The 26,446-nt window shown below is 42.3% G+C and overlaps 1 protein-coding gene across 2 annotated transcripts in view; it reads right to left on the bottom strand.

Moving 5' to 3' along the window:
* TBC1D19 (TBC1 domain family member 19) overlaps positions 1-8,296 on the bottom strand; it is a 100,223-nt gene extending 91,927 nt beyond the window's left edge. The window contains exon 1 of one of the 2 annotated variants that reach the window (XM_054030378.1): positions 8,087-8,296. In XM_054030378.1, the coding sequence (XP_053886353.1) occupies positions 8,087-8,185 (99 nt within the window). In that variant the 5' untranslated portion in view covers positions 8,186-8,296. The remainder of the gene's footprint in view (positions 1-8,086) is intronic. The other variant, XM_054030379.1, reaches the window with a different exon arrangement.
* Positions 8,297-26,446: the final 18,150 nt, after the last annotated feature.

Here is a 26,446-nt window from a genome sequence, read left to right as displayed (position 1 = left end):
TGGAGGGTCCAAATGTTCTTTGTACCCAGAGCCCCAATAAATCTTAATCTGCCTCTGTTTACAAATTAACAATCTATTTACAAACTAACTATGTGTTAGCTCCAGGTAGGATCTACCCAATCACCACTGCATCTGAGTTTCTCAGTTGGCAGCAAACACTCTTGTTCAGTTTTCCCAATGTAAATGTATTAGTTCAGTGGAAAGGAGAAACCAGCCCTAAAGACATACAAATGCTCCCCAACTTATGCAAGCATTCCGTTCCAGAATACCTTGCGTAACTTGAATTTTGCGTAAGTCAGAAACGTATACCCGACAATTAGGCAAAAAAAAAAGAAAAGAAAGAAAACCTCCTATTTCTAGTTTACAGAACTTTTTCCGTAAATGCGGATTTGCATAAATCGGGTTTGTGTAATCCGGGGGGGGGGGGGGGGGGGGGGGCATCTGCAGTTGGTTTCTACCTTAAATACCAAGGAAAATGCGAAAGGAAACTAGTTCCAATTACCTGTTAAGTCTTGTACCAATCAATCCCCCACTCCCTGTAACAGTCAATTTTTTGCGGTATGTATCCTCTTTTATACATAATGGAATGATTTCACACTGTGGCTATTTGGATGTATATTTAATTATATGTATTACTTAATTGGAATAGCTATATACATTTAGAACACTTATAATCTTAAATGTATGGAAAACTTAAACATTACTTTAATTTACTTGAAGTTACTTTAATAGGAAACACATGGACCAATAAAATAAGGAAAATGAAGTACAAAACATTCCTTAATCCTAATCTTACTTTGAATTAGTGTTAAATTTGAATCTCAAAGCACAATTGGACAATTACTACAATAGTGACAATTACTAATTACTGGAAGAACAAATTCCAAACATCAAAGTTTCCATTCTGAATAATATTGTTTACTAGGTTGTTCCATTCATTTATTAGTTCTTGAGTGATATGGGGGTGGAGAGGTCTTTCGTTTTCTTAAGTTTTCATTTCTGTCCCTTAGCAAAGCCTTAGGATTGTTCAGAATACTATGGTTTGGAGTATGTACACACGTCGTCCTAATAGCTCACATTTTTTTAGTCCTGGGATCAACCTGCTTCTGTGTTTCAGGAATGGATATCATACTCTCCTCACTCACAACCTTTTTCAGCTGTATATTCAACTGATTTGACTATATAAAGTAATAATATGTTGACCATTTACTAGTTCTACACACTGTCTAAATATTTTCAGTCTTCCATTTAAAGTCTTTTCTTCTTAGGTAAGTGCCATGACTTTTGTATATGTTTATTACTGTTCATCTGGCTAGTTTCACACAAGTGCAAATGTTTTAGCTTTAATTGCTGATATCTCCCTAATCATAACACTCTCTCAAAATGGTCATAAGAAAACGTTCACAGTTTTGCTTGCTAGGTAATTTATATTACTAAAACCCAAAGAAGTCCAAGCGCTAATTTTGGTTGGATTTCAATTTATACCCCCTTTTCAGAAAAAAAAAAAAGTTATGAACATGTTTGAGCAAATTTTAGAGTATAGAAACCTGATTGACATTGACACCAATAGCCTTGTCTACATTTGAGCATTTCTACATTAAATTATGTTTGATAGCTAGGGAACAGTGCAGTGGTAAAGTGAAGCACTGTTCATATACAAGTACAAATAATATAGCAATTGAAATGGAAAACAATTGAGAGCAAGTAACAATTAGTCTCAGCTTTTAGGCAGAAGTAGGTCATTTTAAATTTGCTGGATAGGTTTTGTAAATTATAATATTTGCAGTTTTAATCAACTCCCTAGGTTTCATTTGAAGATAGAAATTTGCTGCAAATAAGGTACACATCTGCAAGGTAGTTCATGTGTACATACATAACTAATAAAGATCTTCCGTGAATCAAACTTAAGTTGTTTCTGAACTCCTTAATCTGTTTAACGTATTCATAACAGTATTCAATTTAAAATTCTTCACACTGCAAATGTTACTGCTGAACAATATAGACAAGATTACAATCTCTATGAATACGAGAACATGTCAGTAAGTTCTCTGTTAAATATGATACATGAAAAGAAATGTATTATCTATAATGACTCATGAGCCTACTATTGTTTGATATATTTTGGTATATAATGTTGCATATTACAGAGATGATCACTTTCTAAATGTGAACTTTCATATCAGCGAAGTTCAGTATCAATAATTCTTCTAGTACTGAAAAAAAGATCAAAATAGTTTCCTTGATTATCTGATCTCACAGTCTGTCCACCCTAGCTAAGCTACTATAATGTCCATCTGCCTTTCCTTTAGCCACACCCATCCAGGTAGTGTCAATATCTTGACACTTACTCCTCCAACCTCAGGTCCATCAAAAAGCTGCTGCTAAGGTTATCTTCCTGAGCAGTCATTCCCATCATGTCACCCTCTTCCCCTTCTTTAATTACCTCAAGCAGCTCCCCATACCAGATATACCTTCTTATCCACACTTTAAGATCCCTTATGATCCTTTCTATCTTATCTGCCTTCTCCACTTGGCCAACCTCTATCACCCAGAAGTCTGCTTCTTCTACAAGCACCTTCACATATTCATATTCGATGCTGATTCTTATGCATGAAACTCCCTCTCATAACTTATCTATAAAGCCACAACCCTGTCTTCTTACAAATCCCTCCTGAAGACCCACTGCTGAGATGCCAACAAAAAATTGCAATCTGAAAAGGGTCATGCAGGTGGCAACAGGAATTACTGGTATCGTTAATATCACATTTGTTTATGTTTTTAAAAAATTACTCTGCTTAAGTTTTCATCTCTTCTTTTACTCCACTTCTCCCCACTGTATGTCTAATGTCTGGATAGGGTTTTTCTACATGTCAGAAGGACAGTTTATGAATCTTCTGCCCCAAATGAAATGCTGGGCCCTATTTTTTTTTAAATTATCTATCTGTCCATCCAGCCAGATATTTTTATGGTTACAGTAGGTTCTGAGTGACTCACAATCATTAACAAATTTTTATGAGCGCTCAATGGAGGTGGTAATTCCATTTCACAAAAGTTTATAAGATTTCAATATTTGGCTTCATTTCAAATCAGAATGAAACCAGAAAATTTCATAATTTTCCACAAAAGTCTGACAAATTATTTCAGATCAAAACATTTCATTTTGATTTTGACGTTATTATAATGTAATAAAAAATTTAAAAAGTCATTTCAAAATGAAATATCAAAACATTTCATTCCAAAAATGTCAAAACAGGGCATTTCAACATTGTAGGAACTTTTTTCCCTTAGAGAAAATTTTTGCAAACTCTACACAATGTCACAAAGCATTTGATTTCAATGGAACCATATTTTTCAGTGGATTAAGACCCTTGTCAAAAGACAACGGGGACAAGTGTGTCTGTCCCCTGTGTATTCAATAGCCCTTTGGTTGGGGCACTTACCTAGGATGTGGGAGACCCCAGTCTGAATCTCTGCTCTGCCTGATTTGGAGCATTGACTTGAAGCCAGGGCTCTCAAATCACAGGTGAGTGCCCCAGAATATAGGGTCTCTCTCTGATCCAATGAATATTTAAATTATTTATATACAGTGGAACAGTTCTAACAAAAGAGATTGAGAGAGACCCACTCCATTACAGGCAATAGACTGGTGGTCAGGCACTTGTTAGAGCTGTGGGAAACCTGTGTCCACATCCCTGCTCCAAATCAGGTAGAGCAGGGATTTGAATATGGGTCTCCCACATTCCAAGTGAATACCCTGACCACTGGGCTATTGGCTTTAGTGTGCGGGGGGGGGGGGGGGGGGGGGGGGAAGGGTGTCTCTCTCTCTCTCATTTTTTGTGAGGAAGAGCCTGACCTGGCTTAGGCACCTAACTCCAGGAGAGGGTTCATGGCTGAAAAGCTGAAGTAGTGCTCTCCAGGGGGGGGGGGGGGGAGAGCACTACTTCAGCTGAAGTAGTGCTCTCCAGCCTTTCAGTCAGGCACCTAAGCCTCTTTGAGGATCTGAGCCTTCAGCCTTGTCCCTTTCCTTTGCATTTCACTTGTGGCTGGCACAGGCAGCTGCCTGCTCAGTTTGCTGGCTTCTGAGAATCCCTTTCTTAAGTGTCTAACTCTCCCCATGCACTGTATGGGAAGGCTGGGTGCCAAACTGTGGGCTATGAATTCCAGTGGGCAGGAGGGGCACTTAGGAGTTCATTTAAGTCCCCTTTGTGAATCAAGCCTTTGGTCCCTACCTTCTAGTTACTGTGGCTCAGAGGTATATTCAAACCTTTTTAATACTCTTGGGTTAGAGCTAATCTGCCATCAGAGTGAATTATCAAAGATAACTCTGAGTTTTTATGCAGGGTTCTAGCATCTCACATCAACTTGATGCCGAAGAATCCTGTAAAATAAGTTGCTGTTTCCACTATGTGCTTGGCAACTTAATTATCCTAACTACTGTAACATATCACACATGAAAATTTAAGAAATAAAGGAGAAGTCTTGTCTCTTCTTTACAATCCCCTTTTCCTTCTTGTACCCAAAAACATAACCAACTTGTATCTCTACTCAGATCCAAAGACTCAACATTCATAAACGTCATTCTTAAGCAACCCAGTTTTTTCAGAAGTTCTGTAAGCTGACAACAGAAACTGTTTTTTGAGCTCTGCCTGCTAGAACTAAAAAAAACCACACACATTAATGAGTATAGCAAGAATTTTGTTGTTATTTTAAATATTAGTTCCCCAATGTTTTAATTAGGCTCAGAAAATATCACTAACTCTAAAAAACTCTGGACACTAATTTTAAGGTTTCAGAGTAGCAGCCGTGTTAGTCTGTATCCGCAAAAAGAAGAACAGGAGTACTTGTGGCACCTTAGAGACTAACAAATTTATTAGAGCATAAGCTTTCGTGGACTACAGCCCACTTCTTCGGATGCAAGCTTATGCTCTAATAAATTTGTTAGTCTCTAAGGTGCCACAAGTACTCCTGTTCTTCTTTTTACTAATTTTAAGGGGGCATTATGTGGACACATATATCTTGACTTACATCCTGACATTTGTCAGATATTGTACATGCACATGCATGTGCATACAAAATGTTGAAGAATGGATTTTGAGTGATTTGAGGGTTTACAATGTTATTTACACAGCACTCCCAAAGTGATTTTTTTATATTTTTTTAAAAACAAATGAGAGCTAAAAGTTAAGTTTTCTCTTGGAAGAATTTATATCAGCAACAAAACAGATCTCAATATCACTGAGATTTATCTAAAATTGGCTTCATGTAGAGAGGTTCAATTCTGCAGTTAGTACAGATTTATTTATACCACAACATTCAGGTCAGAAACAGAATGTAACTAACAAGCAGACTAGAACATAGATCATGTTTCAGAGATAAATAGGAGTTGAGGTGTCTTGCATAAGAATAGCAAGATTTTGTACACAATCTGCAGCTTTAAAGTTAGCCAATTTAATGGTCTGATTAGGCAGTAACTTGAGACTAACAATAACAAAATTCAACAAATCACTAAAACAAAACAGACAAGGCCTGGATCCCTCCCCAAAAAACCCATTACAACCATCCAGTACAGAGAAAACTTGAAAATGGATCAGAGTTTTGGCAGAAAAGATAAAACAAGAGAGATCTATATTGTTCGTAAGGGGAGGATAATTGTGAGGTTCATAAAAACCCAGGATCCAAAGGTAACCTCTTAAAAAGCAAGAATAAATGATGGAACAATTGCAATCAGGACCAAGAAACACTACCTCAACTTTGTCAGTATTCATTTAAACTACAAATCCACCAAAATGGCTAATCACATTTAGAAATGCTTTTGTAGGTAGACATCAAATAATGTCAAGTTCAAGCTGCTCTCTTCACCTTTACAAAGCTTCATCCTACTCTACATCTCTCTACCCTCATCTCCTAAGTATTCGCAATATTTAAACACTGGCCAATCTGCCTTCTTCTTGCCCTATTTGTCTCCTTTACCTTCTTCATATGACTGGAATAATCTCCCTACCAATATATACCAAGCTCCTTCCTTCTCCTTCCACTAACTTCTAAAATCCACCTATTCTGTGAAGTTTTTAAGAGAGACTGGGCTGTGGCCATTATGTACTGTTCTGTTTGTACTGTTAGTTTTCACTTATATATTTAGATTATAAATCTTCTTTTTTGTTTGGTAGTGACCTACATAGCATTTACAACACTATGTTCATTTACTTATCTATATAAACAAGAGAGCAGAAGATACAGATCTGGAACTGCAGACAAATTATATTTAACAATTGTATATAATTATGATGGATAATATAGATTTTTATTTTTAAGTTTTTTTATTTTTATCTATTTAAATTTCACAATTGTGGGAAATTATGTAGGAGGCTAGACAATGGCTAGTCAGACAATAATTACTTAATGACAGTAAATGTTGAGATTCAAAAAGTTTAAGCTTTATAACTGTTAATACACAAATTGTCAACATCATATGTCAAAATATACAAAGTAAATATCATTAAATCAAATTCTAAAAAGTTTGCAAGCAGCATTTTTCTTACTTTGGCGATCTGTAAATTACCTTTATCATTGATGGAAATTTTTTTGTCAGTTTGTGCGTGTACATTGAAATGGACTTTTATCAATAAAAATTTAATCCTTTCAAGACTATTTAATAACAATGAAAGTCAGGGGACAGCACTAATAGATATAAAGAAAAATAATACAGGGTCCAACACAGAACCCAAACAATCAGTCGGAAGCCTACACTGACATAAAAGTGAAATGGCATGATCCCACACAGAACCCAAACAATCTGAGAGCTATAAATTAAATCAATAGAGCAATGAATCATGGAAGTCAAAAGTGGACAGCCACGGAACATAGCCTTGTCTAATACAGGAATACTAACAAAAGTAAGGCAAATAACCATGTGTTTTATCCACTAAAACATCATTTATACAACATAAGGGACACTGTCAATTTAAATATTGTCCACAACTGAAATTTTGTAAAAAAACAAAAACCAAGATTTTATAAAATGTAATACCAAAATAAATGTTTTCATAATGTTTTTAAAGTTTGAAACCCAGAACTAAGAACTTGAAAATAAAACTGATAAACTAGACAAAAGTTAAATTGACTTAATTGATTTTATTACCAAGTCAAGAGAAAGACAAAGAAAAAAAGATAGTAACAAAAACTGGAGTTTCAAAAGAAACTACAGAGAATAGGATCATGCAAACAGATATTGCCATGAGCAATACGACAAGATGTCATCCATAAGAAAAAGCTGGGGGAAGGGCGGGAAATACATGAAGACAGAGTTTTAGGCTACAAATTCATTTCAGGCCATAATGTTTGTGGCTGTTCCGCCTCAAACAATCCACAGGACAGGATGTCCACTAAGGAGATACATATTAAAACAACATCTCTTTGCCTTTAAGAACACCTAAAAAAACCCTAAAAGTGGATGTAGAGTGCAGTGAGAATACCGGTGAGAACAAAGGATCACAATTATTACAACATCATTTTCTGGTGCATATTTCATTTATTTTCCTTCCTTTTCACCAAATCCTTATGTTCTGAGGGGAAACCGCAGGAGGAGAGGGAGTTAAAAATAAAACGCATCCCAAATTAAGGATTAAAAAACGACCCAATTCATTTGGTGGAGCAATTTGAATGAGTGCGACTTTAACCAGATTATTAATATACACAGCGAAATCCTCCCTCCCCGGAGGGTGAGGATATAAATACTGTCCTGACAGTTAAGCAGCGAGTCTCCTGGCCCTGCAGAAGGGTGAAAGGTTTAGGGCAGGTCTGACTCCCTCTCCTCTGGACAGGCACAGGGTCCCCACGTTCATCCCCGCCTTGCGGCCTCCGCCCAGCGGTGTCCGTGGCGAATGCTGGGCGTGTGCGTCCAGCCAGGGAGGGAAGGGAGGACAAGTGGCAGGGGTGACGGGGGGATGGAGAGAGGGACACGGAGAAAGGCCGGGGCGGAGGGGAGCAGAAAGGGAGACGGATGCATGGAAGGAAGGGACGGGCGGGGATGCAGCGGGTCAGGCAAGCAGCGGGGGGAGGGCAGCCGCGGGCCGGGGACTGGGCTCACCCGGGCCTGCCGCTCCAGCTGGGAATGGAGGCTGGAGCCCTTCAGCCGCTGCACGATCTGAGCGATGGCCAAGGAGAGGCCGGTGTCCTGCTCCAGCATGATCCCAGCGCAGACCGGCGGGATGCGTGCCCGGCCAGCACTCCTCGTCGCCGTAGCGGGGCCAATTTCAGGGGGACACCCTGGCTCCTTTCTGCTACTTCACTGACGGCGTTACCAAGCAACTAAGGGAGCGGAAAGCGGCGCTCTGCTGCGGATTCCGGCTGGAAACTGGCTTCCCCACAGCAGAGTTCCGGGCTCCGGCCCTTCCCCCGCCTGGTTCTGCACTAGCCCGGGGCACCATAGACACAGGGTGACATGAGTGCTGGCCCTGTCGATACCAAAGGCAAAACTAACCTTTACTGCAAAAGGCCAGTATTTCACCCTCAGCCCCTGAGCAGGAGACAGGCTCCCAGCCCCACTTGCTGTCCAGAATAAGAGACACCCCCCTCCCCCAGCACTGACTGCAGCATTCACTAGTGTCACCACCAATGTGTTCCACCTACGTAGGGTTACCATATGTCCGGATTTTCCCGGACGTGTCCGGCTTTTTGGGCTCCAAATCCCCGTCCGGGGGGAAATCCCCAAAAGCCGGACATGTCTGGGAAAATTGGGACATGCGGGGCCGGCGGTGCCGAGCCGAGGGCCGGGGGTGCTGGGCCGGGGGTGCCGAGCCGGGGGCCGGGGACCGGCAGTGCCGGGCGGGCTAGGGGTGCTCGGCCGGGGGCTGGCCCAGGGCTGGCACCCCAGGGCCCGAGCCGACCCAGGCTGGAGACGCCGGGGGGGCCAGACTGGGCCGCGCCTCCTCCCCCCCACCCGCCCCCTTGCCTGCTTCAGGCTTTCCGCGAATCAAATGTTCGCGGGAAGCAGGGGAGGGGGCGGAGTTGGGGCAGGGACTTTGGGGAAGGAGTGGAGTTGGGGTGGGGGCGGGGCCCCTTGGAGTGTCCTCCTTTTGGACACTCAAAATATCTGCAGACAGGTAACCCTACACCTACGGAGCCAGTCACCATGACAGGGCAATCTCCACCCCACCAGCACTGCCCTGCTGCCTCATACACTGTTCCTATGCCTCCTGTTACACTTTTCTGGGGCTAACCCCTACGAGCCTACTGCCTCACCATAGCGCCCCATGGCAAAGCCATGACATGCCATCCCAGGGCTTTACATGCCGTCCTGGGCTGGGACCACACCATAATTAAAGCATTGGGGTGGTTAGAATTGGGAGGCATAGGCTGTACGCTTAGCTCTGCACTGACTTTCTCTGAGTCTTTTGGCAAGACATTTAGGCCTGGCATAAAAAATGAGATTGACCTAGCTATGGCACGCAGAGCAGTGAAAATATTTCTGCCCTGAGTGCCAGGCCTAGGAAGAATTATTCTATCACTGTAGCTACAGCCTATTTCTGGAAAACCTCCACCGTTGATATAGGAAGTGTCTATACTACAGCAGCATAGCTGCAGCTATGGTGATCTCTCACATATTCCTGGAATACGGGACTGTGACGTTGCACTCTATATGATTTTATGAAAATATGCTAATGTAACTGGAATATGCTTCATGCAAAAGGTCTTTTGTAAGGTATCATTACAAAGCTTATAATCTACTGAGTGTGGTCATCCTATTTGTATAAAGGTATCACTCTTGTATCTGGAACTAGAAATATTAAATATAAGTCTGAGGGCCTATTGTAATTATGCAAAGTGTGGGCCATTAATGGTGGTTTGGAATCTTGATGACTCCCATTAACCAGGACAACTGTCTGCAGATGGCTCTGTTTTACTTGTAAGTCTCCCTGTATATGTGTGTGCTGGCAAGTGGGTAATGAAGACTTACAGTGACATGTGATCATGTCACCTGAACTGGAATCTTTAACCTGGTGCTTTTCCATTGAAAAGGTGGGGGTGGGAACCCAGAGGGACAAAGGATTCCCGCCTTATGCAAAAGATATACAAATGGGTGGAACAGAACAAAGAGGAGCCTAGCTCACGAGAAATCCCCTAGCTACCACCTGAACTGGAACAAGGGCTGTACCAGGGGAAAGGATTGTGCCCAGACTAGGAAGGTGTCCAGTCTGTGACTTATTGAAACATCTTTCAGGGTGAGATTTTATCTGTACTCAGTTGTATTACTGTATTAGGCTTAGATTTGCATGTTTTATTTTATTTTGCTTGGGAATTCACTTTGTTCTGTCTGTTACTACTTGGAACCACTTAGATCCTACTTTCTGTATTTAATAAAATCACTTTTTATTTATTAATTAACCCAGAGTATTTATTAATACCTGGGGGGGGGACAAACAGCTGTGCATATCAGTGTTATAGAGGATGAACAATTTATGAGTTTACCTTGTATAAGCTTTATACAGGGTAAAACGGATTTATTTGGGTTTTAGACCCTATTGGGAGTTGGGCATCTGAGTGTTAAAGACAAGAACACTTCTGTAAGCTGCTTCTGTAAGTCTGCAGCTGTGGGGCAAGTAATTCAGACCCTGGGTCTGTGTTGGAGCAGACGGGTGTGACTGGCTCAGCAAGACAGGGTGCTGGGGTCCCGAGCTGGCAGGGAAAGCAGGGGCAGAAGTAGTCTTGGCACATCAGGTGGCAGCTCCCAAGGGGGTTTCTGTGATTCTAACCTGTCACAGGGACACTCCAGTACTTCTGGGAACAGCCCCCGCTGGCATGACCTTGGACACTTGGTTAGGGTTACCATATTTCAAGTTCCCAAATAGATGACATTGCCAGGGAGCGTTGGGGGGGGGCAGGGTTCAATTTTTATGACACTATCATACCATGCCACCCTTACTTCTGCGCTGCTGCTGGAAGTGGTGCTGCTTTCAGAGCTGGGCGGTTGGTCAGCAGCCGCCGCTCTCTGGCTGCCCAGCTCTGAAGGCAACGCCACTAGCAGCTAGCAGCTGCAGCGCTGAAGTAAGGGTGGCAAACCAGTAAACATACACACCACTATTAAGACATGCCAGGAATTGTAATTCTACCAGAAGCAATGTTGGAAAAGGACAAGCAAGGAAAAATCATGGACCTTTCTTCATATTCCGCCCAGACGGAGATCAGAGGACCAAAAAGGAGGCCATAGCTGGGAAAATCCATACGTATGGTAACCCTCCATTTGATACATCTGCAATCATGCTGTACAGGGGACATCATTTTTAAAAGCATGCCACTTTACCCCCCTCCCCTACCCCCGCATAACTTTGCATGCAAGGTCACACCAGCAGGGTGGAGAGCAGCACGCTCTTCAAAAGAATTTCCCCCAGCCAATACTGGACCACATGTGTTTTTGTCTGAGTATCAGATAGAGGACAAACCCTAGAAAAGGACTGTCTGGTTTAATACCAGATGAATGGCCTGCCAAGCTGTAGTTCTGCGTTTGTAGTTCTTGTAATGTAGACAGAACCTTAGCCTCAGTTTCCTGCTAAAACTTGCTAAAATATCACACTATATAACAAATCAGAAGTAAGGGTTGGGAAAGCCAAGGGACGTGGCTTGAAGAATGAAATTCAATAATCTTTAACAAACCAAAATTTGACTTGAAAAAGACAGCAGTCAGCACTACCCAGAATCCTTAACAAGCAGTCTAAACGGGATAGTTATCCTGTTTTTCAATGAGCCCTAATATTAGGAACAAGTTTTTTTCATTACTTTGTCACACTCTGTTTTGGAATTAGATATGTCCCCCTCTCTGCTACCAAATGTTGTTTTCAAGTGAGATAATCTGCGATTATAAAGTGATCAATGGGAACAATGGTCTAACCAGGCTGAATCCTCCCTAACTGCCTTAAAAATAAAATGTTTGTCAAGCAAAGTGACACTTATTTTGCACCCCAGACATTTGTCACTGATGTGTACCTTGCCTGTCCATTAAAAATGGATGCGAACATCTTTAGAAGATATAGGCATATGAAGTGTCAAGATGAAGCCTCAAATACGGGTGGAAATACTGTTTGAAAGAAGGTTTCCTTTAGAAAATAGATGTTTGATTCAATGAGGTGATGCCTAAGCACCTTCTACTCCCATAGAGCTTATAGAAGTGGCCTATACGCAACCTGTCATCGGAGGTGTTCAACATTTCACAGTACACTATAGCAAAATTATTCCTAACAATCTCATTTATGGCCCAATCATGCAAGTATTTCATTGTTGTTATTTTCTCCAATAGGACGACTTGTGTGAGTAAGGATTGATGAGGCCCACAATGTTTTGATGTAGCTGACAACATATCAGGTCTAACAAAAATTACAAAATAGAAAAAAGGGCAATATCTGTCAGTGATTTGCCTTCATCAACTTTAAGAAATATTAAAATCACTGCAAAGAAACATGGCACCGTATCTTGACAAGTTTTCATATTTTATTTTAAATAACCAATTCCTATTGTGTAATGAGATTTTTTTCCTAATACCATAGCTGCAATCTGCAGAATGTAGGAAAGATTACATAATATATTTTGAATTATTAAGGCAGAAAAGATCTCTTATTGCAAAGACTATTTTTCATGAAAAGTAATATATTTTATCTAATAGATGTCTGAACATGAAAGCTAGATTTCCCTATGAATAACTACAAGTTATTCAACTACAACTACAATAACTTAATACTCTAGTTTAGAGAATTTGACAATGCTTCTGTTCTTGATTTTAGATATATTATTTGTCTTCACAGATCTTGGCTTTACATAAGTTGAAGCCTTTTGTTGACAATAACTTATTTTTCTATTGAGAAGACGTGGCTTGGGAACTAATGTCAACTACTTTTTCATATTCATTTTAAATAGCATGTAGCAACTTCGAGTTACCAAGCTTGTAAAACAGGTATGTGCACAGAGATCCTGATTCTCCAGTCATGTTAGTTTTATAAACATATTGGACTAACATCAATATTGTATTCTCTGTCTAAGATAGGGGCAGTTTCTTTTATGGAATATTTAAGCAAAGTTTAAAATAATCTGGTATGTATTTGTTCAGTGCCTGGAATATATATATTCTATTATAAAGCAGTATCAGCATGAGCGTCAAGCCTTCAGCTTGAAGGGATCAGCTATGCAGGGATCTGTGCTCATTAATCAAACAAAATTCTAATTGACTTCAGTTCAGTCATTGACTTTAATGGGAATCTGATAGAGTAAGTACTCCTGGGGGAATTCTGCACCAAAAAAATTAAAAATTCTGCACACATTTTAAAATTCTGCAAAATTGTGTATATTTTATTTGTCAAACTAACACAATATAAACATGCCAGTTTCAATTATTTTGGTAATTTATTTCAAAATACTTGTCAACAAGTATGTCTGTAACAATACAGGTTTCAGAGTTGCAGCTGTGTTAGTCTGTATCCGCAAAAAGAAGAACAGGAGTACTTGTGGCACCTTAGAGACTACCCTGTTTCCCCGAAAATAAGACATCCTCCGAAAATAAGGCCTACTTACAGTTTTGCCTCTCGTTGTAATATAAGGCATCCCCCCGATAATAAGACCTCCCCGATAATAAGGCATCCACCGATAATAAGGCATTTTTCATTTCTGAAAAATAAGACATCCCCTGAAAATAAGACCTAGCGCATCTTTGGGAGCAAAAATTAATATAAGACACTGTCTTATTTTCGGGGAAACAGGGTAACAAATTTATTAGAGCATAAGCTTTCGTGGACTACAGCCCACTTCTTAAATTTGTTAAGATGCCACAAGTACTCCTGTTCTTCTTCTTGTAACAATACAGACACACACAAAAAGATTCCTTACTAGGCATATTAATACAGAACTTTAAGTAATTCATTTAAACTACAATACAGAAACGTATATCCGCACCCCTCAGAAGCAGTGCAAAGGCTTGGGGGAGTCAAGCGTAATGGAGGAGCTGAGGGAGAGGGAAGGAGCTTGGGAGTGAACCTGGAGGGTTGTTGGGTGTGGGTGGGAGAAGTATGGAAGTTTCTTGTGGGGGTGGGTTGTTAGGGAGTTGGGGAGCCTCTTCCATGCAGACCCTGGCTCATCCCGAGCCTCTCCCATTCAGTCAGGCACATCTGCCCCGTGCCCATGTGTCCCTTGTAGAACTGATGAATGAAATTGTTTTTAATTGTTCACTTTATTAATATAACTTCATAAGTAAAGTTTTATGAATGAAACAATATTCATTCATAAAACCGGTTACCCCAATAACTGGCTAATTAACAATTAAGATGCTTGTTAAGAGCCATAGCTGTTCAGTCAGCTGCCTTTGTAAGTTTCACTATCAATCCAATTCCTGCTTAAATCACTAAGACTTGCACTGTTTCAGTATTGTAACTTCTGTTCACCATTTATTACACTTGCCTACAGTGTAGCTTCTGTTCACTGTTTGCCATCCATTATACTTGTCTATATTGTAACTTCTGTTCACTGTTTGCCATATTGTAATTCAAACCCCATTTTAAAATGCTTACTCCATTTTGTAAGGGCCTGCTGTAATCTTATTAGTTTATTTTAAATGTGTGAATGAGGTATGTATATATAATGGAATCAACCTCCAGCCCCAGCCTGTCCTGATTAAATAGAGTTCAAACACCAATGGCTGAAGATGCAGACAAGAGCCCTAACAAAGTAAAAAGAATCCACCCTAAAAAGAAAAGGTACAATAGAAGGAAGATCAAAGCCCGGTCCAAGGCTGAAAGTCATGTCTGCAATTGACGGGTGATCAATCACCAAACCTGAAGGCAGCGTGATACAGCAATAGACTCTGGATTCAAACTAAAGCCTACAAAAAGGATGGGTGAGATGGAAAACTTTGGAGGAGGGTAACATTCTGCTGCCAACATGGAAGGGCATCGGTGCATGCCCAACAGAGACCTAGCTCGTCCTTGTGCCCGGCTTTCCTGGACAGTTAGCCGCCACAAGCTATGAACCCAAGCTGCAAACTCAAGCCACAGACTCAAGCAGGACTGGTAACTATGCAGCAGCTGCAGAACATCTGATGGATGTGTATGTGTGTGAATGTGTGTGTGTGTGTGTATAGGTATTAAGTATAATGTGTGTGTATAAGGATTAAGATATTTATTGGTCATAAATCAAATTGTTATCATAATAAATGTGGCATCTTTATCTTGTCCCCTTTAATAAGATCCTGCATCCTCCCTCCATCTGGCCTTGGAGCCCCCCATCCCCATGTAGCCTTGGAGCCCCCTGTCCCCATATGACCTTGGAGCCCTCCTACCCCCCATCCCCATGTGCTCCAGAGCACCCCCTTCTATTCAGCCCTTGGCTCAATGCTGTCACCCGACTGGCTCCTGAGCCCCTGCCCCAGTCTGTCCCCCCACCAGCCCTTCTGAATCCCAGTCTGTGACCCCCCCCCAGCAGCTTCGTGTGCCCCATTCTGTCTCCTAACCTAGCTCTACTGGCAGACTTCTGTAACAAATGCAGCCAGTTCTGGAGCCTCAGTGACCTCTGATGCATTAAAGGCAGAACTGAAGCACTTCTTGGGCAGAATGTATTTTCTGCAGGAAACAAAATTCTGCACCAGATATGAATTCTGCACGTGCGCAGTGGCACAGAATTCCCCCCAGATTAAGTAAGGACTGCAGGATCTGTCATGTTAGTTCCAGAATTTCTGTCATTCCTATAACAGGGCTTTGGTGATAGGTCAGAGTTAAAGAGGACCAGTCTTCTCCCTGCATGAAAGTTTATTTCATTTTATGAGGATTGGCAGGCATTCTGATATATGACAGATGCAGCTGAATTATTTACCAAGAGTTTACCAGGCATTTCAGTTGGAAAATTTGTTTATTAAAATCTTCTTAAATAAAGATTACAAATTAAAGAATGATCCATGGGGAGCTACAGAATCTCTTAGGGATTCAGGGTCCTTTCCTGATGGTTATGAGCTCAGAGGATAACCAACTTCAGTGATTATCAAAGGGAAAACATCTAGCCTTGCTTCTGTTATCAAGATTCCTGAGACATCCTCTACCTTCAATCTTGAATTTAACATTTGCTCCCTTAAAAAAAGGACAACTAGAAGCATTTGAAAAATTAACTACAAAATAGAAACACTAAATGAGCAGAACAGAAGAGCTTTCATAAGTTTCTCTTAGTTTTATCTTCTCTTATAGAGCTTTCCCCTCCTTGTAGGGACAATACTTTTATACCACCTAAAGAAGACACAGGACACTGACTGAAAATCTTAACCAACTATGGACTAGCATCTCAAATGAGGGGGGAGCCCGCCAGGAAGTTCTGATCATTTAAGCCCTGAAGGTAACAAGGTGCAACAATAGTAAGGGAAGTACTACATCAACTTAAGTTTATGTCACTTTTCCCAGTTGTCAGGACTGCAAAATAAGCCTCTGACAGGATGAAAGAAGGAGGGTATTAAAAAGGAAAACGTATTTCAGGATACATCTACACTTCAATGAAAACCCTGCAGCACTGAGTCTCAGAGTCTGGGTCAGTTGACTCAGGCTCAAGGGGCTCAGACTGCAGAGCTAAAAAATTTAGTGTAGATGTTTCCCAGATCAAAAAATAAATAAGGAAAGAGAAGTCTAAAAAAATATCTGTTTTTGTCAAATGCTTGTTAAAGAAAAATTGTCAGTAAGTGATTTAAGCCACAGGACTTTATATAACATGTTTCAAAAATGTTTTTATGCCTTAATTATAAACCCATTGAAATATTATTATAAAGAAATATTTAGAGAACCTTAATTTAACAGCCTAATGAGAACCTCTATAATAAGAAGTGAATTACAAAGCACTTTGTTCCTGTATTTTGCCTGTCTTTTTTTTTTTTGCTGAATGTTGAGTGATTTCCTTGGCAGCTTTAAAAAATTCTGTGATATAAACAAAGACTGAATAATGAAAATGAATTTATATCTTACATCCTTTCAATCACATTAACTACCTGCACTATATAATATTATATAAACACTGGCAAACAGTCCAAAACTACCTACAGTAATTCTTCCTCAGAATGCATTTTCTTAATGATAATCTAGACAAAAGCATCACCCCTACGCCTCATAGTAATAGCTTTTAAAAGCCTATCCATAGTAAAACTCTGGAAATTCTTACTCTTTGTCAATGTTTGGACAATATTTTGGAATGACTTTATATGGAAATTATTTGAAGTTTAAATTTATTGTGACTGTGTGGTCATTCAGATGGTGATATTCAGTATTGGCAACACTTCTATGGGCCTGACATTGCCTCTCTTAGGGTAGGTCTACACTTACCTCCGGGTCCGGCAGTAAGCAATCGATCTTCTGGGATCGATCCCGGAAGTGCTCGCCGTCGACGCCGGTACTCCAGCTCGGCGAGAGGAGTACGCGGCATCGACGGGGGAGCCTGCCTGCCGCGTCTGGACCCGCGGTAAGTTCGAACTAAGGTACTTCGAATTCAGCTACGTTATTAACATAGCTGAATTTGCGTACCTTAGTTCGAAATGGGGGGGTTAGTGTGGACCAGGCCATAGTCACAAAAGTAATCCCATTGACTATAATTGCCCTCCATTTTGACATCCAAATTACTGGAGACCATAAGGTTTATCAAGGAAGTCCATAAGAACCAAATACAAGGGATTTTGTCCAATTCAACAAGGAAATGAACAGCTTAGGCACAGCCCATCAAGCCTTCCAGAAACAAAGGGCTGGGGGGCAGATCTTCAGGTGGTGTAAATTGTCACACCTCCTGAAGTCAATAGAGGTATGACAGCTTACACTAGCTGAAGATATGCCCCATATTCTGATTTCAGTTAGTTCAATAATTAGTCCAGATTCACAGTGGTGTAACTAAATATCAGAATATTGCCCTAAAATTGTGATTAAAAAAGAACAAGACTCAGGCCCCAATACAGCAAGATTCTTAATAATGTGTCTAACTTTAAGCATCTGAATAGTCCCAATGAAGTCTGGGGCACCAGACACTAAAGGTGACTCTATACCTGGTTCTATACTGCCACCCATTACTGTAGCATCTGAGTGTTTTGCAGCTAAAATCAGTAGCAATAACAAAGTTGTTGGCAGACGCAATGGAGTCTCTGGCACTTCTCTTTTTTGGGGATCAAAATTCAGCTTGTGTTAGGGTTTTTTATTTGGTTTTTTTAGGAGGAGGGTTGGCTTTTGGGAATGGGGGGACTGGCAGGGGTCTGGGAATAGAAAACAGTGTTGACTGTGAAATTCACTTATGCTGGAAAGGCTTTCTGAAAGAGGAAAGTGTTATGCTGTCTGGAGCGGTTCACAACTGTGAGTGCCTGTCTCAGGGCAGACTGTCAGAAAACAAAGGCAGACATCCCAAACTGGTGGTATATTCTATAATTAGATTTCACCAAGCCAGTAACAAATGTGAACTCCTGGACCACTAAATCAATCTTACCATGGAGTCACACACAGACAGTCCTCTTAGACTCTCCAGCATATCTTGCTACCCAGACAAACTGAATTTGTGATAATGGTGGTGTGATTTTTGGTGTAAGTGACATCAGGCTTCTTCCAGTCATAAGGGACCAGTCACATACCCCAGATCAATTGTTACTCCAGATCTTACATCAAAGAGGATGCTGGGAGCCAATTCTGTAGTAAACTAACTATAAGTTTATGAACTAAGAAAAAGGAATGAGCATTATGGAGAGATTAAAGCAGGTAAAATATATGTACAGGTAAATCAGTTTGTAACTCCAAATGGTGGCAGTAATTCTGGGGAATCTTTGTCTTCTCATTCAGTTATTCTGCCCTGTTAGAATCAAACAGTCCAGAGATAAAGGATCTTTCTTTTTAGAATTTTCACATAGAAAGCAAGTTGACAATGTCTCTGCCCACCTGGGCTTTTCCTTTGATAATGGTGAGGGAGGAATGCACTTTGACTTTTGACCTCCAACCATATACATAATGGCCACTTGCTTTGAGATTATCATTTGCCCTTCAAATAGTTAAATCCTTCATTAGCATTTCACAAGATTTTTTGATGGGTAATTTAGTTACAAGGGTATTTATCATGTAAATGTTTGCTATTACATTATGGCAGGAACAGATAACTGAAAACAATACAAGTAACATTCCACTAGTTTTCATGAAGTTTAAATATCTGAATACACACTCATACATCTAACCATTACTTTGGTTTACACAAGTGCATTGACCTGAATACCCTCTAAGATGACCTGGTCAGCCAGTGTCTCAGAAAGTTTTGCAATGTTTTCTAAAAGTAGTCAAACTGTGTTCACCTGATCTCTTTTGGAAGGTTGTTCCAGAGCCTGAGCCCCTGGATTGAGAAAGCTTTGCCCCCAGCTCTCATGTGCTTCATGCTGGGCTTCGTGATCAACATGGTCTCAGAGGATCAAAATTCAGTCTTTGATGCACATGGGGCTTGATCCATTAATTGTTTTAAAAATGAAGACCAAAGCCCAGGTCAAAGGTATTTAGGGGCCTAATTGCCATTGAAATCAATCAGAGTTAGGCCCCTAAATACCTTTGAGGATCTGGGCCCAAGGTTTTAAACTGACATTGAAAGCTAACTGGGACCCTAGGGAGGGATTTGAGCATAGGCCTGATAGGACTATTCATGTGCTTAAGCTTAGGCACGCCTTGAGTAACTCAAGGCCTCAAAAGTAAATGGGCATTTTTCTGCTCATCCTCTACATGACAAGGGCTCGTTACATTTCTGGAGGTCTCATGGTTAACTTTTTTAGATGACATCACAAGTTTGATATGAAACCCACTGTGCCATGAGAAACTGAGGTAGTTATGTGAGGGGACATACTCTCACTTTTAGGTTAACAAGTAAGAGAATCTCCAAAAGTAAAGACAATTAGACTGTTCAATTTCTTACATGGACAACTTACAACAAATAACATAACACTGACAGTCAGATGAAAGTTTAAGACTGATACTGGAACTGAACCTTTTAATAAATACTAATATGGATTTAAACATGTACACTTCTGTAAATTCTTCTACCAGAGCCAATACTTTTCTAGCTACTTCACAGCTGGTTCTCCTCAACCAAGGGTTATACTTCTATTTAGAAATTCAACTGGTAGCTTAGCTAATGAAAACAGTAGAATTTTGAAGGAACTAGCTACCTTTTATGCAAATTAATTTTTCTCTGATGCTTCAGACTTACATAATAAAATTAGAATAATTTCTAATTCTGCAGAAAAATTAGTGCCCGCTTCATCTGACACTGCTTCTCTTCAGAGCAGCGTGGCTTGCCCAAGTGAATAGATCACAGACTGGGACTCAGGAGACCTGCTTCTTTTCCTAACTTTTCCATGAGCATATTGGGTGATCTTTGGCACATCACTTTACCCCTGTGCCTCAGTTTTCACACCTGTAAATGGATATTCATAATGATAGTGACCCCTTTTGTAAAGCTTTTTGAGATCTACTGATAAAAAGCACTACCAAAGAGTGAGGTATTGTTATTTATTCTTCTTTCTGATCAGTGTTACTTAAATGAGGCCATAAACAAACATTTTAACAAACCAAATGACATTTGTGGTGATTTCTGTTGCTTATAAAGACCGGACATATTTCATACCTGATAGATCTGCTTCACACTTCAGAAGCCTGCTTGGTGTTATACTATGTGAGCCCATTTCCCTGGGAATCATGGACTGGGTTACATAATGAAGAATGAGCATTTAATCGAATGGGATGGGCCCAGGTGACATAAGCTCTGACCAAGTTTTTCTTTCTTCATAATGTTTAGATTCTTATTCTGAGTAAAGAACAGATCCTCAAAGATATATAGGCACCTCACTCCCATTGAAATCAGTGCTGTTTTCAAAATAATTTTGTTTCCCAAAATGTCATGCATTTTACAAATCCATGAGCCTGATTTAGATCATACACCAATATATATTAGGAGTAACTCCACCAAAGTGTCAGAGCAGTTTGTGAAACTGGCATATAAGTGGAATCAGATCCGGGGCCAGTTCTGTATTTCCATACAAACTTCCTATAAATAAGCTCTCTTATTTTATTTGGTATAACAAAAAACCTAAAACCAAACATATTTTCGCATTGAAAGAAGGAATTGCTTTTCCAGATTTATTAATCTGAAAGTGGAGTTGCTATTTAAATTTATATAAGGAATGGGATCTTTGAGCATTGGTTTCAGACTAGTGAATTAGTGAAAAAATAAACAAGATAGAGCCTCACTCTTAAAGAAAAATTATTAGGCAAGCAAACATATGTGACTTCTTGTTAGACAAGCATAATTCTCTTTATTTTGTGGTCTAGAATACTGATATGTTATGAAATGATAAATTGTAGCAATTATTCTGCCATTAAACTAGTGTTTCCCATGTTTGACAGCAGCACTGGAATGACATCATCTGGAGAGAAAAAGGTATTGAGGTTAATAATATATTATCTTTATTTTAACAGCACATTCTGTTCATTTATAGATTTGGGCAAAAGAGAGGTATTACTATATATATTTCTTTAAAATGTCTGAAAAGCCATAACATTGTCTAAATTCTTAGGCTTAACATCTTAAGGCCAATAAGAAACATATTTCAATTATTGTTGTTTTTTTATGTTAAGAATAGAGATACTCAGGAATGATTCTTGCCTAAAGCTTACAAAGTCCATTCCCAACTAGTGTACACTGATTTTAATGAGGTCTTCCCTGGCCCTCGCACAAATCAGTCAGAGACCTCCTCCAAGTGCAATCACCCGTGCTTCTTTTATTAACAGTGTCAGCTCCCTTCTGTTTATAGACAGTTGTAAACCAGAAACCTGGGGACAGCCAGCTTCTCCACCTAGCAGGGATGCACAGCCTGTGGCTCCTCCCTTTCCTTGCTCTCCCCGCTCCTGTCTTACTTCCTGCCAGCTTTACATAGTCCCCTTGCTAATAAGGCCCACATGTGCTTCTGTTTCACCAATTAGGCGTGGCATACCCAGCCAGCCCCAATTAATACTCCTTAATTGGAGCTGGGCTAACAGGGGCCTGGCTCAGGACCTCCTGGCTAGCACCCTGTCACACACCTCCCGCCTTAAGAACCGCAAGGTCTGGCCAACCTCCGCCCCCTGGAGGAGCCCCAAGAAGTTCCCCGCCCTTGGCCAGGCGATCCCCCAGCATCCTCTCCTGCGGTTTTCTCCATCCTCCTCCCACAAAATGTACACTGTTTAGGGAGTGGCTGTCCCCATAGTTCTGCCTCTGCCTGCAGGTCATCACACCCGGCAGGCGTCCCTTTCCCTGTTCCCCTTTACTTTTGGTAGGGGATCAGGATCCATCCCACCATACTGTGGGACCCCCTGTGCCTCAGTTTCCCCCGCACCACCCAGCGGGTTCTGGGTCCCTTCTCTGAGGAGCGGTGTTGTGGGGTTCCCCAATTGGCCCCGTTCCCCTTCCAAGGGGCTCAGGCTGGCCAGCTCCCCCATACACTCTTCCTGCAGGTCTGCTTGCTCTTGGCTCTGTTGTCTCGAAGTTTCCTCTTTGCTATTCCTGGTACTTGGCTCACCTTCCCCACTTGGGATCCTCGGTTTAGGGATATCTGCCTCCTCCTTCAGGGCACACCTCTCCTTTTTTCAAGATAGTGGGCCCCAGTATGGCCTAACACCACCGGGTATGGCAGCACCTCTAGCACCCCCACCCGCTTCCATTTGAAGCAGCCCCTCACTTCAAAGGGTACCTGGGCCACCATGAATACATTCGAGAGCCATCCCTGCCCCTGCGATCAGCCAGTGCGGCTTCACCAGCTCCCGCTGCACCAGCAAACAGGCTGATGCCATATCTATTAGGCCGGTTTGGGGGTTCCTCCCAATCTTCACTGGGATGGTGAACAGTTTCCGCCCCCCTTTCCACCCCCCAACCAGGGCCGCCCAGAGGATTCAGGGGGCCTGGGGCAAAGCGCGGGAGCTGCGGCGCTTCTACTCACCTGGCGGCGGTCCGGGTCTTCAGCAGCATTTCGGCGGCGGCGGGGGGCCCTTCAGTTGTTCCGCGCCTTCGGCAGCACTGAAGGGCCCCCCGCCACTGAAATGCCACCGAAGACCCGGAGTGACTGGAAGGCCTCCCGCCGCCAAAATGCTGCCAAAGACCCGGACCGCTGCCAGGCCAGGGCTCATGGGGCATTTTGGTGGCGGGGGGTCCTTCAGTTGCTCCACGTCTTCGCCAGCACTGAAGGAGCCACCGCCGCCAGGCCAGGGCTCGCAGGGCCCCTGTGGAGCCTGGGGCAAATTGCCCCACTTACCCCAGGCAGCCCTGACCCCAACTTGAGTCCAGCCACAAAACTCGGCCCACCCACACTCCATATCAGGGCAGTCACGTTTTGTGTGCCCAGGCCTCCCACACTGCCAGCAAACCAGCTTGGCGGGTCTCTTGGGTGCTCCTCGGGTCTCCCCCTTTCTCTCCAGACCTTTCCCAGGAAAAGGTTCCACCAGTCTCTTCCCCAACTCCTTGTCTTTCCAGGGTCGGTCCTTCCTCCAGGGACCCTATACTCCTCAGTCAGCCTGATGGCTGCCTCGACGGTGCCCGGCTGGTGACGCCTCACCCAGACGTAAATGTTCTTGGGGAGGCTCTGCAGCAACTGCTCTAGGATCAATGCGTCCATCATTTCTCCCACCGTGCACGTCTCCGGCCTCGTCCAGCTGGTGGCCCAGTCCATTAGTCTCTGGGCATATGCCCAGGGCCGCAACCCCACTGTCCATCGGGCCACCTGGACCCTGCTGATGGTACTGCTCTGCTGACAGGCCCACTCGGTCTAAAATGGCTGCCCTGACTACCTCATAGTTCTGGGCTTGCTCGTCACTCAAGGCCATATAGGCTGCTTGAGCCTCTCCCGTCAGGTAGGGAGCCAGTCGGTGGGCCCAGGTTGCCCTCTCCCACCAGGCGCCCGTGGCTACCTGCTCGAAGGTCCTGAGGAAGGCATCCAGATCATCCACTGGGCTCATTTTACAGAGTTCCCAGCCTGGCGGCTGGGTGCTCTCCGCTGCCGCAGGACTCACCACTCGTTGGAGGAGCTATTGTTGCACACCGTTCTGCTCCTGTATGAAGCCCTGCAGACTCTGCTGTTGCTCAGCTTGCCAGGTCAGTAAGGCCTGTCTCTCGGCCTGCTGAAAGCTTTGCAGGGCCTTCTGCATCTGCTCCTGCTGTTTGACCAGCCATTGCAGGGTCTCCTCCATGTCCAGGCCACCAACCACATTCTCTGGCTCTTCGATCCCAGACAAACCCCCACGTGTAACGAGGTCTTCCCTTGCCCTCGCACAAATCAGTCAGAGACCTCCTCCAAGTGCAATCACCAGTGCTTCTTTTATTAACAGCGTCAGCTCCCACCACCTTCTCTTTACAGACAGTTGTAAACCAGCAACCTGGGGGCAGCCAGCTTCTCCAACTAGCAGGGATGCACAGCTTGTGGTTGGTTGGTTGGTTCCTCCCTCTCCCTTTGCCTGCTCTGGCTCTTCCTCTCTTCCTTCCTTCCTGCCAACTTTATATACCCCCCTCGCTAATAAGGCCCGCAGGTGCTTCTGTTTCACCAATTAGGCATGGCATACCCAGCCAGCCCCAATTAATATTCCTTAATTGGAGCTGGGCTAACAGGCCTGGCACAGGACCTCCTGGTCAGCACCCCGTTACACTGATGGTAACATTAATTAAATCCAGGTGAAAGAGAGATATTCAGATTATAATCTGCTCTACAGCCAAAATGCTTTTGAAATAAATGTAGTCAAACTTTACTAATTCTGGGTCACTGAGAACAAAAATGATGCTTAAAATTGTTAATTGGCTCTAGTTTTCAAGATATGCTATTGGGTCAGTATATACGACCCTTGACTTGGGAATGGCGGAGGATAAGCGAGTTATAAAGGGAAGGGATCTCAATTTAAACCAGAAATGACTAAAATACATCTTTGACTGGATCTATGAATAAATCTATGACTGGGTTTGGACAGTACTTGCTTTTTAGGCAAAACAATGAATGATGCAATCTGAAGCTGGTATTGCATCATACATTATATGAATTGCATCATGTTATTCCTAGAAGTCATGGATGATGCAATCATAATGAAGCTTACATCATTCTGCTGAACAAATTGCCCTATATCAGCTCTAGAAATCATACAGTGTCGTACTCTCTTATTTGTCAGTGTTTGATTTTGCAAAGGGACACATTTCTGTTTAGCTTAAGTGAGCAGAGATGCCTCGTACTTGTGTGAACAGTGAAGATAACTTCTGCTATGTTTGTGGTGAAGTGACTTTTGCATCACAAAAGCGCAGTATAAGCACTATGGTTAAGAAAGCCTATCACCTTTATTTTGGCTGCAAAATTGGAGATCAGGACAAAAGGTGGGCCCCACACATATGCTGCAACACTTGTGCAACAAATCTTCGCCAGTGGTTGAACAGGAAAAGGAAATCTATGCCTTTTGTAGTGCCAACGATTTGGAGAGAGCTAACAGATCATACCAGCAATTGTTACTTCTGCCTGGTGCCTCCAGTTGGGAAAGGTGTGTCAAAGAAGAAAAAGTGGACTGTGCATTATCCAAACATTCCATCAGCTATACGCCCAGTACCCCACGGGGAAGGACTGCCGGTTCCTGATGCACCAGAATCATTCTCACTTGAGTCAGACTAGGAAGAGGAAGAGGATGAAACTTCTGGTCCTGAACCATCAATGTCACAGGACCCACATTTTCTCCCATCCTTCTCCTCTGAACCACACCTCATAACACAAGGTGAACTGAATGACCGTGTCAGGGATTTGGAACTACCCAAGAGTAAGGCAGAGCTGTTGGGCTCCAGACTACAGCAGTGGAATCTCCTGGCAGGTGATGTTAGGGTTTCCATGTTCCGTGACCGTCAAAAGGATCTTGTCCCATTCTTCTTCATGGAAGGTGATCTTGTAGCCTGCAACAATATCGATGGTGTGATGGCAGCCCTCAACATCGTTCACGATCCAGATGAGTGGAGACTGTTCATTGATTCATCGAAGACGAGTCTTAAAGCTGTTTTACTGCATAATGGCAATGTTTTGCCATCAATTCCAGTTGGTCATGCAGTCCATATGAAGGAAACCTATGACAACATGAAACAACTTTTGAGGTGCATAAACTATGACCAACATCAGTGGCAGCTTTGTGGCGATTTGAAGGTTGTTGCTCTCTTGCTTGGTCTGCAGACTGGATACACAAAGTACTGCTGTTTTCTCTGCGAATGGGATAGTCGTGCAAGAGATTCCCACTACATCAAGAAAGATTGGCCACTCTGACAGTCATTGGAGCCTGGGAGGAAAAGTGTTCAGCATCCACCACTTGTTGAATCAAGGAAGATTTTGTTACCACCCTTACACATCAAGCTGGGTCTGATGAAGAACTTTGTCAAGGCCATTGACAAAACACAAGCAGCTTTCAAGTACCTC

Source organism: Malaclemys terrapin, chromosome 5 (assembly GCF_027887155.1).
Source record: "Malaclemys terrapin pileata isolate rMalTer1 chromosome 5, rMalTer1.hap1, whole genome shotgun sequence".
NCBI lineage: Eukaryota > Metazoa > Chordata > Testudines > Emydidae > Malaclemys > Malaclemys terrapin.
Note: the sequence above shows the minus strand (reverse complement) of the source record. Positions and strands in the feature narration are given on the sequence as shown.